At 39.0% G+C, this 18,868-nt stretch overlaps 2 protein-coding genes across 2 annotated transcripts in view; one reads left to right on the top strand and one right to left on the bottom strand.

Annotated features, from left to right (window-relative positions):
* Window positions 1-765: 765 nt before the first annotated feature.
* LOC139118374 (uncharacterized) lies at window positions 766-6,174 on the bottom strand. The gene is made up of 3 exons (XM_070681670.1): window positions 5,560-6,174; window positions 2,202-2,969; window positions 766-1,806 (listed from the first exon to the last, which is right to left on the bottom strand). Exons 2-3 carry the CDS (start codon window positions 2,923-2,925, stop codon window positions 1,391-1,393), a joined length of 1,140 nt encoding a protein of 379 aa, XP_070537771.1. The 5' UTR covers window positions 2,926-2,969; window positions 5,560-6,174; the 3' UTR covers window positions 766-1,390.
* Window positions 6,175-17,020: 10,846 nt separating this feature from the next.
* LOC139118379 (uncharacterized) overlaps window positions 17,021-18,868 on the top strand; it is a 2,813-nt gene continuing 965 nt past the window's right edge. The window contains exons 1-2 of the mRNA XM_070681675.1: window positions 17,021-18,037; window positions 18,681-18,868. The exon at window positions 18,681-18,868 is cut by the window's right edge and continues 965 nt beyond it. Of these exons, the coding sequence (XP_070537776.1) occupies window positions 17,161-18,037; window positions 18,681-18,868 (1,065 nt within the window). The 5' untranslated portion in view covers window positions 17,021-17,160. The remainder of the gene's footprint in view (window positions 18,038-18,680) is intronic.

Consider the following 18,868-nt stretch of genomic DNA (forward strand, 5'->3'; position numbering starts at 1 on the left):
TCAATAACTTTATGGAAACAAAAACAATGCATGTACTGTCTGACATGGAAATTTACAAGCTTTATTTTGAGTCAGGGATTTTTCACCCGGAAGTAAGCAAGTAAGCCAAAGTATATGTTTATAGTACTGTATAAGTGTACTCATATTAGTATTATGACACAAAACTCAATACTTTATTCATCAAACACAACAGGGATATCCTAAACTCACGGTTAACATGGAATCAATTTATCTGCAAACAAAGTGAATGATGAAATGTTGCCATTGAACTCCCAGAGCTGCTGATGGAGAATTATCGAAAAAGGACGATAATTGACGATAAATGTTCGAAACTTCTATCCCTTCTGTCGCAACGTCGATTACCGAATCCTTAATATCTACAGGAAAATTGCACCCCTCAATGTGTAACATGTAAGATGCACACTGATAAATTACCTTTTTCATGCAAAAACCCGATCGTGTTCTCATGGTGCCGAGATGCCAAGCCGTTCGTGTTCTCATAGTGCATACATGTCCGACATCAAGTCTTCTACGTATTGATGCATGCATCGTAGTTATGCAGAAATGCTCCCATGACGTCGCTATCAGATATGACGTCACCAATGGCAAGTAATTCCATATTTTGTATGTCAGTAGAGCACTTGAAGACATTTAACAATTCATAAGAGTCTCCTGCAATGTCTTGCAGTAAATAGAATGACAACCATTGTCAAAAGATTACAGCTTTTGAAACCTTTACAGAAGTGAAGAATACTGAAACTTGCATTTGTTGCGATCTTTAGATTCGTTTATTAATAAAACTTGTACATGTTACTAAATCCATGAATTAGTGTCGAAATCATGGCTCATACAGTCATGGTTCATACAGTCATGGCTCATACAGTCATGATTCATACAGTCATGGCTCATACAGCAAAACGAGTCCAAATTAAAGCACTGTCATTCGTAAAGTTAAAGAATTCGGGACGTAAATTTCGAACATAAAGGCTTCCAATTGCCACGACTTTATACTTTTATACTTGGAAATAATAAAATAATGACACTGACAGTTTACATAAATTACATAGAGGTGGAGAAGTACAATCCTAAAGCATATTTACTCGGCATGTTGAAAGAGTTAACAACAAGGTAACATAGAACTTGTAACTCAAAGGGAAAAGGTTCAAGGTTAATACAGCAAATGCTACTCAGCACTCAGTTATGAATGTCACCAACTTAAGTATCAATACAACTAATTCAACTTATATCAAACAGTCTTTAAGAGAATTATTTGAATCTCGCTTCAGTTAGAGTGGCTATAGAAAGCAAAGACAAAATCGATGAGTTACTTCCTTCGCCAATGCTAAATATAGTAAGATATAGAAGGAATCAAACCAAATGTCTTTCATATTTATTTTATATAATTTGGATATAGCAGAATGCCATTAAATGTGTTGTAGTTAAAGTCATTTCCATAGAGTGCAAAGTGTTCAGACGGTCCAATCAGTAACCACACTTCATCACCTTCAACCAAATGAAGCATCGCGCTTTGTGTCTGCATCACTTTCCGATCGCTAGCGTCTGTCGTCATGGCAACCACGGGGTCAGAGTTCAACATCAGGGCAACGCCGATGTGCTTGTGATCGTATGTTCGCATTGTGTAGGAAAAGTAGTAAATGCCTGGAACAGAAGCTCTGAAAACACCATTATCTCCCTCGAAACTTTTGCCTTTGTTAGCCTGGGTTTTCTGGAACGTCACAACCTGTGGATCTCCGCCTCCAAACAATGGTTGGGTACGAATTGCTGAAAATGCACACTTTTTGTTTGCTAGTTGAATAAAACAGAAATGAAAATTAAGCGTTAATTATACCTTGCTGAAAAGAAAAATTCTTATGACATGGCTATAGTTTATAAATTTGTCCTCGAAGGATAGAAGGCACTTTGTTGAACGTTTTCGCAACATTAATTTGCGAGAAAAAAACATGTCATCACAATCAAATGTCATTTTATTATATAAGTAAATATCATCAGTTTCTCTCATCCATTGAGAAATTAAAAAACACAGATTTCAAATAGTGTGTACTTATATTCTAAATTCTAGTATGTTGATTACATATTAAGTGACCAAATTAATCTAGCTCGGCTGATGATACATAACATTAAACATTGAGATTGATTTCTATGCTAGCAGTACGTTTTAACAAGAGTAGGGCCAAACTTACATCGTACTAAATCTACGAAGGTGTCTTCGATGTCTTCATAGACACTGGCTTCTATAACTTCTCTTCTTTGTCTTCTGAATGGAAACCCGGCAGGGCGTTGTTTACCTGGCCGTGGACGCACTTCACTCTCACTTTGTGGTCTTCTGGTTGTTTGAATTACAGCAGACTCTTCAAGTTCGGTTTTAATGTCAACCACTTGTCTAGTCATGAGAGAAGCAAACGCTCGCCCCATAGCGATTATATTCTCTTCTTCCTCTTCGTCCTTTTCTTGACGATTTCTGTCTCCAGCATCAGGCCGGGTAAAATTGCGTCTTAAGGATCTTATTTTGTCACGACTCACTGTACTGACCCATCCATCAAGATCTTCACTTCTATCTGCTTGGTTTCCTCCACTACCAGGATTACCTGTGCACCTGCAGCCATTTCCAAGCCGTTCTTCGATAGCTGAAATGGTTCTGGTCACCTGATCGTCGCTTTCTGATAGTTCGTCGATTCTTCTTTCGTTAAAGCGCATTGTTCTTGACATTTCGTTGATAGTGTCCCTTGCACTCTGCAATTCATTTTCAAGTTCAGCAAATCGAGCGACTAAATCGTCATACTGGGATTGCGAATCTGATGTCGTGTCTCCATTTGGTGATCTGTCGCGTAACAATCGTGGATTGACAGCCTCACCAAATAGGAAAAGCAGAACGAAAACTGTAGAAATTTGCAGTAATTTGTCCATATTGGTCGTCTTTGTACTGACTTAGCCTTCAGAAACTGTGTAACCTGTGAAGAGAAACCAATATTGTGTTAGAATAGCAAGATAATATATCCGTAGTATACAATAAGGACAGTAATTATGGGGATATATACAGCTTGGTTCGTGATGAACAATTGAGATTGTCCATTATTTCATCATGATCATATTGATGATGTTAATAAAGAGAGCGATAACTTGTATTTTAATTTAATATGGAAGTGAACACGATTAAATCACCTGTTCGTCGGCACAGAGGTCGTGCATGTTGCCGAATTGAAAAGTGTGCTGACAGTGAATTATGGCGCCCTTTTGCCATCACCCTAATCGCCACGCTTCATCAAAGGGTTACTGGATTTGAAAAGATTTAATTACTTCATATTAAGAATAATAAATACAGAAGATAACATTGAAGGTTACGTTGAATCGATTAGTAGAAGTGAAATTTAGAACTGTAGGTGGTTTGTGTATATTTCGTCTTTAATTTACAGATGAAATCAGCACATCCTAGAAGGATCTTTTCCTTGTTATAAGATCACTTGGGAACAATTTTAATGCAGAAAGTTTGTGATAATAAATACATGAAGGTTTGTTTGCTACCTCCATATACATGTAACATTTATGGTGAAGTGTACACTTCACCATGCCAAGCACGTGATTGGCATGGTTAAGTGTACTTCTTTGACTGTTACAATAGGAAAGTGATCGATAGCAACATCCGGTGTTGAATTAAATACTCCATTTAAAGAAGAGAAATGTAATCGATGGTTTAAAACCTTAATTCTCAGATATATTTCCGTTAGATTTGTCTCTTCTCGAATGTTAAGTTTCCCGAAATAAAGGGCACTGACCTACCAATGTACATTAATGAATTTGATCTTTTGTCTGAGATTGTAAATTGTCGTTTTACGACGCGATTCGAGGAGGAAACATTGAAAAATGACCTTCTTTCTGACCGCAACCCAGTCAAAGACATTGTGCATTGACCTTGTTTATGGCGCTGGAGTGAAAAACATCAAGAAACAATGAGAATTGCTGTTGACAGTAAGCAATTCCGATACCTCCGGCAACGGTGAGGAAAAGTTACTAAATCTATGGATTTTACCACAGTGCCTCATTTGTTGAGGGACCGTGGTTTAGCAAAGTATTTAACACTTGCATTTTGGCAGCGAATTCCAGTGATATTATCAAGCATGTCTCACACTGCCTCTAATTTGGTGTATCATTGACACTACCCCGCCCCCTTCCAATAAAGATGTCCATGGTGTAGAAATCTTTGAATTGGGTGCCAGAGTCTTGTTTGATTTAAAGATTCATCGCGATTATATGTTTGGAGAGTTAACGACGTATGTAGATATTGAGGATTAGCTTTTTAATTACATGTAAATGTCTTTGATAAAAGATAGTGTGCCACAAAGTGCCCATCGCTGTACATTATTCAGCACACTGTGTGTAGGCCCTAAAAAGTCTATGGTTTGGTCTTGGAATTGGCTTCCCTACTTTCGTTTGAATTCGCATCTGTTCCGAGGGATATTTGGTGCAAAAGCCGCTCGATTCCCGGTATTCGTAGCTTGAGTAGGTAATTTTTGCTCTCAGATGTTGTTTTAGATGATTTGATATTGTGGTCCGTTCTCAACGTTTCACTGATAAGTGTCATTTCTGTATTTACATCATGGACCTACTAAAACGGACCCTTTTCTAAATTCTAGCTCCATGATTACATCGACGGCCTGCAGTCAAACTATTTCGCTGAATTCGTGCAGGCAGAGCGGACGGGTACAAGCTTTGCCTTGGTCACCTAGTGGGAAGTCTCGAAACTATTTGCAACATGCATCGTTATGCTATTCATCCATTGACGTTTTCAGGGATCGATAAAGGAACGGTGTGTGGGGAATTCCTGTGACGTTGCTCACCGAAAAAATCGATTGACTATTTACCTGCTATCTCATTCATTGGAACTTTTAAGAGTAAAATCCTGCCGCTGAGCAAATCTACAATGAAAACAAATTTTCCTTGCATTTTTTGTGTTTGCAGATCATTATTTGCAATTTGTCTGGCACAAACTAGTCCATTCAACCTCGGTTGCTTTTTCCCACCAATCTTACCATGATCTTACATAGTGGCGGTTACTTGACGAAGTAAAGAATCTGTATAAAAGCTAGGTGATTCTATGGCAACTCAATTTGTCATGGTTTAAAGCCCTAGTTGGAAACTGTTCTAAATGTCATTTGTCGCAACATTATTTGGTAAGGTAGTTGATTTGAAAACATTAACACCATCACTGAATGCAAAGTATTGACCATCTGATTGACGCTTCTTTGACTGATGTATTGCACGTGTCGTTTACGTCCAAAAACGTCGACAAATTTTCTTTGGACTAGGACCACGTCTTGTTCGTAACGATAGCAAATACATTGAAAAAGTACAAGAACTATAGGCGTGAAAGTTAATCAATCTACATGTGATGAAATTCTATGAATGACAAAGAAACACACGTCCACTGATCCCTTCACGGAGGCATTGTTTTTCTTCCATGATCCCCTGTACCGAACATAAGTAGAGATACATGTTGCATGGGGCATTTCTCACTGTCAACTCATCAAAGTATAAACAACTTACCGATTGGGAAATGTTAGGAACTGAGTCGACCGCTTCAGTCTTCCACAAGAATGGTTTGAATTGTAGGTTCACTATGTATATGTTACTGTTACAGCTCAAGTTTGTCCCTTTGAATCTAGTCTTTGCAAGACAGTGTTTATAGGCACTCTGCACCACTACGTCAGTAGGCGTCACACCAAGATAATCGATTATGAAATGATACTCGTGTCCAAATATGGCGCGGTGACGACAACTAGTGTTGAATAATTTCCGTGAAAACAATAGCATCACAATAACAAGGCGTAGCTACCTGCGAAGTGATTAACATACAATGACGTAAACCGCGTTTTAAAACTTTTTCTCAGGCTCTGGCGCTGAAGGTTTTGGCTTGGCATGTTCATTCGCTGGATATTTGCAGTGTGTCACCCATGGAAAAAGACCAACAGTGGTCTGTACCCAATGTAAACATGGCCATAGACCAGCATATTTCTATTGCTATCTGCTACCACGGTTTTGTTGAGGGACCGTGCTGCTACAATGTGGATAAATTACACTCGAATATGAAAGGTCATCATAGAGAAAAATTGAAAGCAGAACTTTGAATCACGCCATGGACCTACAGCACAGTTGGCCTAACAGTTTGACATTTTCTATTCACAATTTATCTCACACATGTCCAATGATAAACAATTCATGTTTGTGACCTGGACTTGTCCAAAGTCTGTGTGACCTGGACTTGTCCAAAGTCTGTAGGATTAATTATGTCATAATAATAAACAAACTTGCCAGGAGTTATTGTAGCGTGAGTTGAATGAATGCGTTGAGATTGGATATTAAAAGCCGAGTGATCAAGTACTAGGCTTCGTGATCACTAACGTAACTCCAGCCTGGGCAAACTTTGAAAACGTAGTGAAAGAAAATAACCCAAACAAATAAAAGACATTGACTAATTCGCCTCTCTGTTTCAAACCACGAACACGTACAATCGTATGTAGTAAAGAAATTGAGTAGGGTCTGCCCGGTATAAAGCTCTCCCTTCCACCTCAATGGATATAGGGCCTACTGAAGTTAGAAAGGTGCAGAAACTTAAAATGTACAGTTTTGGCACAAGAGAGAGCGAATTTAATGAAGTTAAGATAGACTTGCTCCAAATCTGTGGGCATATAAATGTCAAAGAGAGTGGGAATAAACTTATGGAGACTGTCGCGTAAGTGGTAGGCTGCTACATAGATCCAGGGAGGTGATCGTTTTTGTGAACGAGACGGCCATCCGGTGACTGCTGCCGAGAAAAGCCAAGCGACGGGGCCAGTCTAAGGTCAAGACTGAGTTAAGGTAAACTGAGTTTTGGTCTCACGGTAATTTAAAACATTTGGAGGAGAGGTCGGTTTTTAATGGATATTAATTTTGTTTCTCAGCGCGGTAGCAGATGCCGGGGGCAGATGAAACCACTGTGAGGTTAGGGGAACTAGTGATGATTCCCGCTGATGTCTGGACATTGACATTGGAGGGACTGTGACATTGAAATGGTAATGTACAACTGCAAGCAATAACCATCTATAGATTGTTTGTTGATGGGTTGTTTTCAAAATAAGCTTCACCCTTGAATATTCACTGTTATTGATAAAAATAGCAAAACATCGACCACTTCCAGGATAAAATAACCATGACTTGTTTACGTGTTATTCTATACCGTACTGGTTGTAACCTTGAATCCTAACTTTCAGCGTAGGTACTCAATCTTTGTTCATTTACATTATAGCCCTACTTATTTTTTCATTTATTTTAACTTTCGTGAGCGAACCTCTCGTATTGAAAACTATGAACTGTTGTAATTTTCAGTAAATATGGTACCATCAAACAGGGACATGGCCTTGCGATAGTTTTAATATCGACCGCGTTCTTTGGACTCACGCGTTGGCAGGGCTAAGGCAAGTTTCAATGTCATAACTTGTCATAACAATACTCTTTTGAATGACGTCATTCAAGCTGTGAAGTTGTCGCTCAACGATCGATTCCTTGACTTCAGGAAGTAGGGCGTTACAATACAGACGAAAATCGGTGACTTAACATGGCATTGTCCTCAGAATCGGGCATGTCACACAGTCAAGGATATCACACTGAGATCAGCAGAATATTACTCTCATATCTGTTTACGGATTATAAAGTACACAGTGATGAAAAAATGACCCGTTTGCGTCTAAGGTTTATGGTGTAACGTTTTAGTGAATTCCAAATGTTGTTAGTGTCTCAAGCTGTGAAAACGAAAACACAATGGGCGTGTATATTTTCCAGTCATTGATTGATGACATGACGTATAAAAAGTCCATGTTCATTACTCATTCCCTGACATTGAAATGTGCTTTTATAAACTTTTACATGTTGTAATGTTGACGAGTGTTTCCAGAGTAAAAAACAAAGGTGACGTGACAGTGATAGTCACCATGGGGATATCATTACATGGTTTATTTCGGAGGAGTCGTCGATTATTTCATCAACGATTTTGCATTTAGGCATAGTTTTGCTTTGTAGTGCTGTGCGATAGGGGTTGTATTACCACTGGAATATACCACCACACGATACACTCACTGCCATGGTGTTCGGATGGCCCTAATATCCGGACAAAGATGACATTATCATCAATTATAAGTTTTTTCTTCGGCAACACCGCTTTCCAGTTGAATTGCACAAGCATCGTGAATTTTTTCCTTTACATGCAATAGTTTGCCTGATTTTACACAATCTTACACAGTCTTGCCGGAAATCCTATCTCTAATGTAACTGAAATACGAGTACGCTATGAGTATTTGTTGAGCATTAGTTTCCGGACTGCCGATGTTTTGCCTGATTGACAAGACTTACTGAAACGATAGATGAGCGGACGCGACAGATTCTTTTGCAATCCCGGCACCTTGCATAAAATACAAAATAAGGACACAATCCGCTGGACTTGCCCAAATTCTGTGAGATTATAAAGTTGTGATGTCTTAACAATTATTGTCCTAATTTTAATGAAATTTGGTGTACAACTTACTGGCAATGACCTACTAAATGATCAGTCCATTTGCATTTTTGGATTATTGAGTACTTTCATCATTTTTGGTTAAAATTTGTTGTATGAAACCAAATGTCCTATGACTTTCAAATTTCCAATAGATTTGTTCAAATGATGGCGGCATCTACATATGCGAACGTTTCGGGCCAATTTTTCTGTTCATTAGACATTACTTTGATAGTTTGCAGAGATTACACCACTGAGATGTGTTTTACCGTACAAAATTTGAACATGTAACGTTTGGGGTAATTTTTCTCGAGTTTGGTCAAAACATCAATTTCTCTCTGGAAGTAAATGTCCAACTGAACAGAGTTCAATTCTGGTTAGGTTTCTTGGAATAATCTAATCCAGAGATCTAATGACGACGACAGCATTGTTTGAGTCATTTCCCAAATTTTGGTCAAAACACAATTATTCTATATCCAGTGCCTTTGTATGTTGATAGGGATCAAAATGTTGTGACTTCACATTCTCACCATTTCTAAGAATCTTGAAATCTCTGGAACAAGGAGAGTGTGCCAGGCTGATAAATAGTGAAGTGGGTGTGTAAGAGGGTAACAGATTTGGTTGAGGGCTTAGACGAACACGCATGCGCAGCTTGAATGTTTACTAATCCTACAGAGGACAACAAACGTCACAGTTTACAATAAATATCATTTCTATTGAGTTTAGCACCTTCTCCAACTATTTCTAAGTCATGGTGAATTACAGATCCACAATCCACGTCATTCGAACCCTTGTTGATTAATTGGTGAGAATGGCGACAAAGGCATCCCACTTTTCATGATTTAGAATACACATTTCGCTGGATTTGTAATGAATGACAACATTTACAAGGGTTCATCATGTCTCCAAAGATATCAAATATTTCTCTGTCCCATCCTACTCTGTCCCTACCTTAAGCCTAAAAGATTCAGTGCGGATTCTTGTTATTGTTGCACATGAAAGTGATGATATTTTATTGTTTTCCCGCAGCGTGTTAAAACACAATGGAGCAAGCTATTGATCAATTCAAATCTCAGCTTATAGTCATTCTGTTCTTTCCTTGACATAAACGATTTGCATGCTGTGGTTGATAACTTAGCGATGTTCCTCTCATCGTACAAATGTAAATCACAGCAGTAAAGAGAAATTGTCATTTTTAGGTTTATTTTGTGAATTTTATATAACTTTTCTGTTTTGAGCACACTGACTTTGAGGGGTGCTGTATGAGTCAAACTTAATAGTAAAATACTGGTAACATTTGCATATTGCAATATATATTGCACCTTGTGTTTACGGGCTTACGTACTATGAATGAACTCTGATCTGCATATATTTAGAGAACCACCTGTTGCTTGATACCAACTAGTATCAAATTTGCAAGTGTGACATTATTGAGTAGCTATATCGACTTGTAAATATATATGGACTTGTTTACACTTTTACAGCGAGACAGCGGCAATAAAAGACTCATGTTGATCCGTGCTTTCGGTCACTCGGACTGTCCCTGGTGTCCTTTCGCTGTTTCGACTCTTGCTGTCAAGTTGTTGCTGCATTGTGTCAACCTTTACTGCTGCACTGTTGCCTGTAATTTTGGTTTGCCACAGTTGCCTGTGTGCAAAGCTTATAGTCAGTGTGGATAACTGCCAACTGAACCAGGGCTGAGTTTGCCAGTCGATGTTTGAATTCTGCGGACTACTGTGGATGAACTGCAGCAGGTAGAAGAGAGCTGCTTCCCTGTCAACAATTGACAGCAACCACAAAGATAATATCCTGTACAGAGTGGAAAGGTAGGCATGAATCTTGTCTTTCCTTTCAGATGGATTTGCATGAGAATTACACATGACACAGTCCCTTCACACACAGGATGGACTGTGCACGGTGTAAGCAGTGTCATACTGACATTGAGTAGAAACTGCCAAAGGCCTGTGTGGGTTGTTTGTAAAATGAAAAGATTAGCACATGCGGCTGTTTTGTCAAGTTCAAAATTAAAATAGCCTGAAAACAAACCCCGAAACGTCACCTCTACAGTTGATTTATTCCATTGGACAGGAGAAGAGAATAATGTTAAGGATATTTCTGGGTAATACCTGCCAAAGGAGTTAGAATAGCTAGCATCTGCTAACAGTCAATCACTGACAGATATGCCATAGGGCCCAACAACAAAAAACACACTGGTCTTTAGCGTGTAGACAATTGCCGAAACTCTTTCGCATCTTCGTTTTCGAGACATTATCTACTGTCAGTTGTCATTAGGCTAAATGTTGAATTGTCTACAGTACGTACCTAGAGGAACTATGGACTGCTGAACCAAATTTCAAGATTCAAGAGACTTTATATCGTTAACAGAGATATGAGCGCGAGAAGCAAAGTCAATAGACATTATACAAGAAGTAAATGCACTCTAAATATAATAAAACCAAGTCAAAGCGCGATTATAGATATCATTAATAGCTTACGAAGAAAAAAAAGAACTACAAGCTTGTCGTATTTGAGTTTTGATTGGGTTGAACTCTATTTTTTTCTGACCAAAATTTGACATGGACATTCAATACTCCATCTTTGATATTTATTGAACTTGAACTACCTTACCACACTAAAGATTTAAACTGATTTAATGAAACATCGATGAAAATACTAAGAGATCTGAAGACTTAACATTCTTGTATAACACTCTGAATTAATGTAGTTAGCATTTTGTCCATGTTGTAACAATTTTATTTGTGTTTTTTTCACATGCAACTCAAATTTTCTACCATAGACAGTAGATTGAGATGATATCACACACAACAAATCAACTTGTTACTGTGCAAATGTTTGGAACATGTCTGTGAGGGGCCAGGAAATGGTTAATAATGAACATTTTCATACTACAAACCAAAATTACAGTACAGACACCATTTAATTACAAAGTCTCACCACTGATATCAGTGATAGATTGTAAAGCTTTATTTGATCCTGATTATGTAATATTACTAATAATGTCCCATTGGGTTCCTAACTACACTTTGAATCAGTGCAGATAAACAATGGTGTCAATGGAAAATACGAGACACAAATACTTCCGTCATTGTGCAACTGCCATAGCATTACTTTATAGCAAGCTCCATAGTATCCTAATGGCAGAGACTGTGTTTATGGTCCATTGCCTTCATTGAGCACGTACTGATTAAAATCCGATGCAGTGATGGGTTGATCTTTTATGCTATCGTATTTCTGTCTTTTTATCTGCGATCCTCCCCTCAGGACCGCGGAAAAAGACCGTAATACGATCAAAGAGGGCTTTCGGCATGTCTCTTGAGCCCGTCGTTGACAGTGGTCTGCTTCACCGTCCTGTCTATGCATTGTCTATGGTTTATGTTCTGAAGGAGGTCGGAGCATGGTCGGAGTAAGCATAACTTGATTGGCAAAGCTGCTTCTTTTTTCGCCTGATCAACTCGATCCAGTGTTACCCCAGGGACCAAAAAGATCAGAAGTGTCGTTGTTTGATTGCATTGCACTATATAGCTGTCATGACGATTGTGAAATGTGCAGAGCCCAGAGCAAGCTAAGGCATCATTCATTAATGACGTAGTGGTGGGCCTATAGGAATTAGTGCATGCCTTTCACCGAAAAAAAAACCGCGACGTCCTTGTATTCTTTTCCACTATACTCCCAATTTCCAAATTCTAAAATCAGATCTACTCTTTTTTCGTCCAATCAGTTGAGGGTTTGACTCAATTCCGTGTAGCAGGAATTCATATTAAGGTCTCCATCACTTGCCTGCCGACCCCTTTCCGGTTACGGCGGAAGCCTACCGCACACCGTACCTGTCCAGGGATACTAGACTATTTCATCACTGACTTCGGGCACTGAAAAAATGTACCTGTCTCTTACTTGCAGTTTATTTTGTAATCAGAGTTTTTGATATGTATTTAAAGTTGGCTTATTGGTAACAGTTGTGAAAGGTTACAGTGCTTCGTTGTCAAAAAGGTGAAATAATGCGATTTTCAATTATCAGTAATTGTATTTTGATGAATTTACAGAACTGATTTTCTAATTTATCTCTCTCTATGGCAACTTCATATTCGATCAGATAGCTGTGCTTGGCTTGTAGCAAATGCAAAGCAAATGACGGGTTCTTTCTCATTTCTATTGTATAAATAAATCGTTTTGCTGTATGAAATGACTATAAATTACTGGAGCACTTGTGTCTCCCAAAGTACATAACAAAGGCGAGGTCTCACAACAAGAATAAGAGACTCTAATACATGTAATATAAAACTCGTTCGAAAAGGCGTACGAGATTTTAAAGGGATGAAATGAACGTTTCATTGGGAGAAATTCTGGGGGTGGTTGGAGGAAATGGAGTGTAACGTTCTTTTGTTTTTTTCGCCAAACATGACGAGCAGCATTTTTTTCCTGTACAACTGGAGGCAATCTTTTCCGGAAGGAATTGCATTGTAAGTGTCTGTTTCCTTTCGTGCTCACTATCATCTTTAGCGGCATCAGATTTCATGCATCTATGTTTTGATATGTCAGATATGTTATGGATAGTGGACATGAACCAGTATAAACTATATTTATTAATAGAATTAGCATGCATCACTTTTTATAAAAAATCTTTGCAAAAGCTGGAAGACTTGACAATGCCACAAAGGGATGGATGTGGGAGGGGGTGCAACCTCCTATGGTAGAACATGCTGTTGTAATATACAAATCTCAAAGCTGCATTTTAATGAAATCCAAAGCAAATTGAATTCACAATGTTGTACAATCTAGATTACTGAAGACATTCATATGCACCAACTCTGCAAATGTGAAACAGTGCGAAATTTGCCATCCCGAATGTAAAATACTGAACAGTCTACCGTTATGGAGGGTCGAGGGAGTGTTACACGTATTTGACGAATGAAGAACATGTACACAGAAAGGTCACTGTAAACTGAATGATATCCAGTATTATTTGTACCGCAGCTGAAAATATCAAGATCAAAGCTCGACACTGATTCCAGCTAATGCAGCACCTGATATGATTATCTTAACTCCATCCTAGGGAAATGGCATCAAATTATTTTCCCACTTTCCGGTTTTACAGAACATTATTTTTCATTTCCTAGGGTGGCTGACAAATCCCCCGCGATCCCCCCCTTCAAAATCAAATGATGCTCCCCTTACTGTGATTGCAGAAGGAACAGAGGAGTGTCTGATCCTTACTCCTTCTGCAGGGGTCATAGTTTGTGTTTAAAATGTGGTGGTTTAGTTTCAATTGAAACTTACGAGTTGATATATCTTTGGTGATGAGCACGTACGCGATGACTATTAAAGGCTGACAGATCGAAGCCGTGCTGCCTTTTATGTCATCGTCGATCAGTATAGGCCTAGGGTCACAAGTTTTCAATTTGGGTGACAGTTTAAATAACTTTTGAGCTTTAATAATGATTAACGTAAAGAAACGACACGGAGACAAAGGCCCGGCCGAAATCCAGGGGCGATGGCACATCCCAGCACCGTCACCACCTTTAATTTCCCCTGACGCCAGCGGATTTGAATGGCTTCAGGGGAGGGCAGCATGTTACAAGGGGATGCACGTACTGCCACGGCGTTGGAGTCGAGGCGTCGTAGCGGCCTGGAAGGCGGTATAGGGTCCCTAACGGGATCCAACCGCACATCGGGCAACGTGCTACCGGGCACCCACTGCGGGACCACGACAGTGACAGCCAAATTAATGTAACTGGCTTGTACTTCCGATGTTTCTAGTTCTGACTATTTTGAATACGGAGACTTTACCACGCCTTACAGATGAAACACTTTCTTCATATGGAGACTTTTGGGTATGCTGTCATCCTAATGGGACATATAAGTCCTCCTCACACAGATTGGTAGGGGCATAGACAGAATTGATATGGGGATGGCTGGTGCAATTTGGGGGAGTGACACTATTTGTCATGCATTTGTTTGAGGGAGGGCCTCTACAATTTGTACGAGCATTTTGGGGAGGGCCATTACTTTTCGTGCGACGATTCTAAGATGAAATATGACGTAAATGTTCAAAATATGCATTTAATGTATACAAAAAAATCAAAAATTTTTCCAGTCTTTGTGATGACAATACATCATCAAGATGGTTCAACTTATTAATGTGTATCCATAACCATAATTGCCAAAATCGACTGTGTTGAGGCAAAATGCTATCAGTCGAACAATTCAATTCCATCGTCTCATGCCTACTCTAATGTTCTGTTCTAATTTATAACACGAATCAAAGCAAAACAATGTTGGAATGTAAGCAACTTTTTTATATATCAATAGTTCAGCCTTGTACACAGACATATAAAAAAGAAGACCATTACAAGTCTTGTGCAGGCATCCATTGGTGATATGATTTAAAATAGAATATTAGTCTTACTCTTTTACGGTTATCCAAGGTGATTAACTCTCTCACACAGAAAGCAATGTCGTCTATGTTTAAATGAAAAATGATAACTTCTTATGTCTGACCTGCTGTAAGGCTGATCATTTTGTCATAACTGATGGATATTTGGCCGGTACATGTCTAAAAGTTCACCAAAACTGTCATAAATGACACTACTTCAACAGCTAAATTTTCAAAAGTTTCTTCAACAAGAGGGGGCTCACCCCTTTTGACCTCCCAACATACACACATGACCACTGCACAGTTGCATTGCACCACTCTTTTTTACAAAATATCCTTCTTTGTTCTGTGTTGCAGAAAAGTTAATGTTGTACTTTCATATTCATGGTCAGCACGTCTCAAAATTCAACCCAAATACCACCAAATGACATCATTTTAATAGCTAAATTTTCAAAAGTGTCTGCATCCGAAAGGGGATACCCTCTCCTGGACTCCCCTAACATGAACACTGCATGGTTTCATTTCAACACTCTGTGTCACCACAAATTTTCGTGTGTGTGTGCTACTTGATAGATTTTGGGAGAGAGAATTTTTCTGATGCCAAGGTTTCCTTGCTCCAGTTTTTGAATCGCGTGCAGGCCCTACGGGACCATGATCAGGACCATGATTCAATACCTAGATGTGAAAGGATGGTAATTTTAGGCGCAAAAAATTCAAATTAAAGTTGTCCTTCAGTAAAAACTTTCCCCCGAACCGGTTTTTGTTGTTGATCTAAGATCAGCTGTAAGAGGGATGTTTTACATTGGCGTCTGGGTAACCTTTGGTAAAATTAATGAGCACCAATTTACATATGGTTTTGACATCTGAAGCCTTTTGGTCTCCATCCAGAAACGTCATCCCCATTCTAATAATTCTTTGTTGACCATTCCACAGGAATTTGAAGGTAACCTGTTGCATTTCGTGTAAAAATTTCAGCCGTTGTTATGGTAATCCTTCCAAGATAGTGTGACTGTGAGAAACCGAACGTTTTCAAAATTGTAATTTTCCCAATGTTTGTCAGTTGCCAATTTCTCCGCATATAGACGTTTTGCTCGATTTTCATACGTAAGTGTAGAGTGTTGAGCTCGTTGTTGTAGGGGGCATAGGTTATTCTAATTGGCTCTTATTGCCATTGTATGCCATACACTTATGTTCCTACTTTTCCCCATACCAACTGGAAGCTAGCGTGAAACCAATGTTGGTTTGCCTTCTGGCCTGAATGAAACACGTAAGACATCGACATCAAGGTTTGTTGACTAAGAGTTGTGTGTCTCTGTACGCGGTCTGCCTTGTCATTTGTCTACACACGGTTCCTCTCAATCATTGAAAAATGTTAGTTGACGTTTATGCAACTGAAGGCCCAGATGAGATGAGAGATATTCTGTTTCTGAGAAACCTTCATACTATTATTCCAATCAGTTTTAACATAGACACTTGTCATTTTTTCTAGGGTGTATGGCTTTAGCTGTTCAAGATATTATCTCCGCAGGTAATTTTCCGCGTCCATCAACTCCAATCTTCTCCTAACGTACCTTGTTTGTTTGTCGCCAGGGATGATTAAATTCAGATTTCTTCAAAGTGTGGCAAAATTATTATCAGTATTGTATTTTAAGGGCATATTTCAGTTTCTTTTCAGATGTTTTCGCAAAAATCGTTTGTCGGATTGATTTGATAGTTTTAAAAATCCCGACAGATGTTCTTTTGATGCGTTTCATGCGGAATAAATCACTGTCGCACACTGAGATAAAGATAACACCGGCATCGTCGTCGCTACTTGCAATTGTAAAACGCTTCTCATTTAACAGGCTTTGAAGTTGTGCTGAGGTGAAACTCCTGTACTGAATTTTGATATTTCAACAACGGATACTGAATAATCATTTCATCCATAGATGATGAAGCTGTGCCACATGTTGCAGGGAATGAAAAGGGTAATTGACCTAGTTTACAGTGTTGAGAACATTTCTCAGTAAATTCCTGATTTATTTACACAAATTTCAAACACATGTGAATTCACTGCAAGAAAACAACCTCTTGTTTTAATTACTTCAGATAAACATCCCCCGCCTGGTGTCACAGCCCCGGGCCTTTGCCGTAATCTCTGGCGTATTTCATGGAAATACACAAGGTCAGAGGTCTAAGAGATCACACGTCAACAGTTTGATTGCAAGTGTCAAAATAGGCTTCAGATTGCAACATGGCAAACCTAGTTTACGTCGTATTACTATCCGCTGCCGTCTCTTTCGCCATTGAAGTGGATTTTCGAAATGTCGACGCGACAAATATCCGTTCGTATTCTCGACATCGCCGATCAGTCGATTTTGAGGGTGAAATTCTGATTGAGCGTTTCACAGAACTGGTTGACAAATACGACGCTCTGGAAAGTTCGTTCCAAAAGGTTCTGAAGAGCAATGAAGATCTACAAGCAACTGTGGTTTATCAGGCTTCAAGGATTACTCAAATGCAGCAAATAGTGAACAAGATTCCATCAGCGTTATCGCAGGCCACTCATCTTGCCGCTCTGACCAAAGAACTGCAAGACAGTGTTCATGAACTGACTATTGACAAACTTTTCACCACTCCGTGCCAGTGCCTGGACAACACATTCTCTACAAAAAACCGCATGGATCATAGTTGGCTGAATGACATAGAACCGTATATGATAGCAGAACTTCGGAAAACATTTCGTCCTGACAAAGTCTTGTTCTCTCGCAAAAGTATGGATATATTCGATGATGAAAACGAAGGGGATATACTCGACGAAAACACCATTGAAAATCTCAGTAAAGTCTTGGCACAGTTGGTAACAACAACAGAATCCAATCATCCTTCTCACGAAATTGCGCCATCAGGCGACAGCATTGTAAAGCCAGAGGATCAGTCAGGAAAAATACAAGCAGCAGGACACGATCAGAAAGTTATTGATGATTCTAGCGACTCAAAACAAATGTCAACGAAATCAACTGACTTTACCAGATCATCAAATGTTCGTAAGATTCGTAATCAAGGCAAAAACACGAGCCAAAATAACGTCGTTGAACAAATGGAACAGACACTTCGAAGTGTATCAAAATGTAAGTAGAACACATCAAGTATTGAACACATCATTATATGCAACCTAGGCAGGCAAAACCAGGTGATTTGAGCCAGAAGTGTTTTCAAGCTCCAGTAACGTCTGATGATGTCTTGTCCATAATTATGTTCTGCTTGTAAAACGCGTTGTTTCTCTGCTCCCAGTCCAACTTGTCAAGATGGCTGTACATGTGTATTGTTCGAAGTTATTGTAATAACGACTGATGAGAATCCATTTATCATCCATGACATCGCATACTCTATGAAACAATGCAATGTCTGTGAGGCAAATATTTTATAATTTAACAAACTGTAGAGACAAAGAGGAAAATACTACGTTGTTCCAAGAGAAAAGGACGAAGCTTTTGTAAAAAGTTACAGCCGTTGTCCCTTAAATATTGATCAGTTTATGAAACGTTAGAGAGGTTCCCTGCCATTGTTAAACTTACTAGCAGTTTACAGTGACAAAATGTGTGCCTGTGATGTATATTTCGTTATACTCACTGGGCAGTGTCGGTAACACGCACACGCACACTTACATAAAAACTTTATTTCTGTATTCATACTGACAAATGTATTTTACCAAATGACATTTTCATAGCTTTTCTCCCGATTTACAAGTTATCATATGTTTTCACTTTCTAGCCAAAAAGAAGATGGCTTTTTCGGTTACCATGACAACCCCGTTGTTTGGCACTGACAAACCACAGGTTGTGATTTTCAATGAAGTAAAAGAACGCATAGGGAAAGGCTATGACGCAAAAAAGGGGGTATTCCGTTGTATAGTACCAGGAATATACTACTTTTCCTACACCATATGTTCCTATTACAAC

The sequence above is a fragment of the Ptychodera flava genome, chromosome 19 (genome assembly GCF_041260155.1).
Source record: "Ptychodera flava strain L36383 chromosome 19, AS_Pfla_20210202, whole genome shotgun sequence".
Classification (NCBI taxonomy): domain Eukaryota; kingdom Metazoa; phylum Hemichordata; class Enteropneusta; family Ptychoderidae; genus Ptychodera; species Ptychodera flava.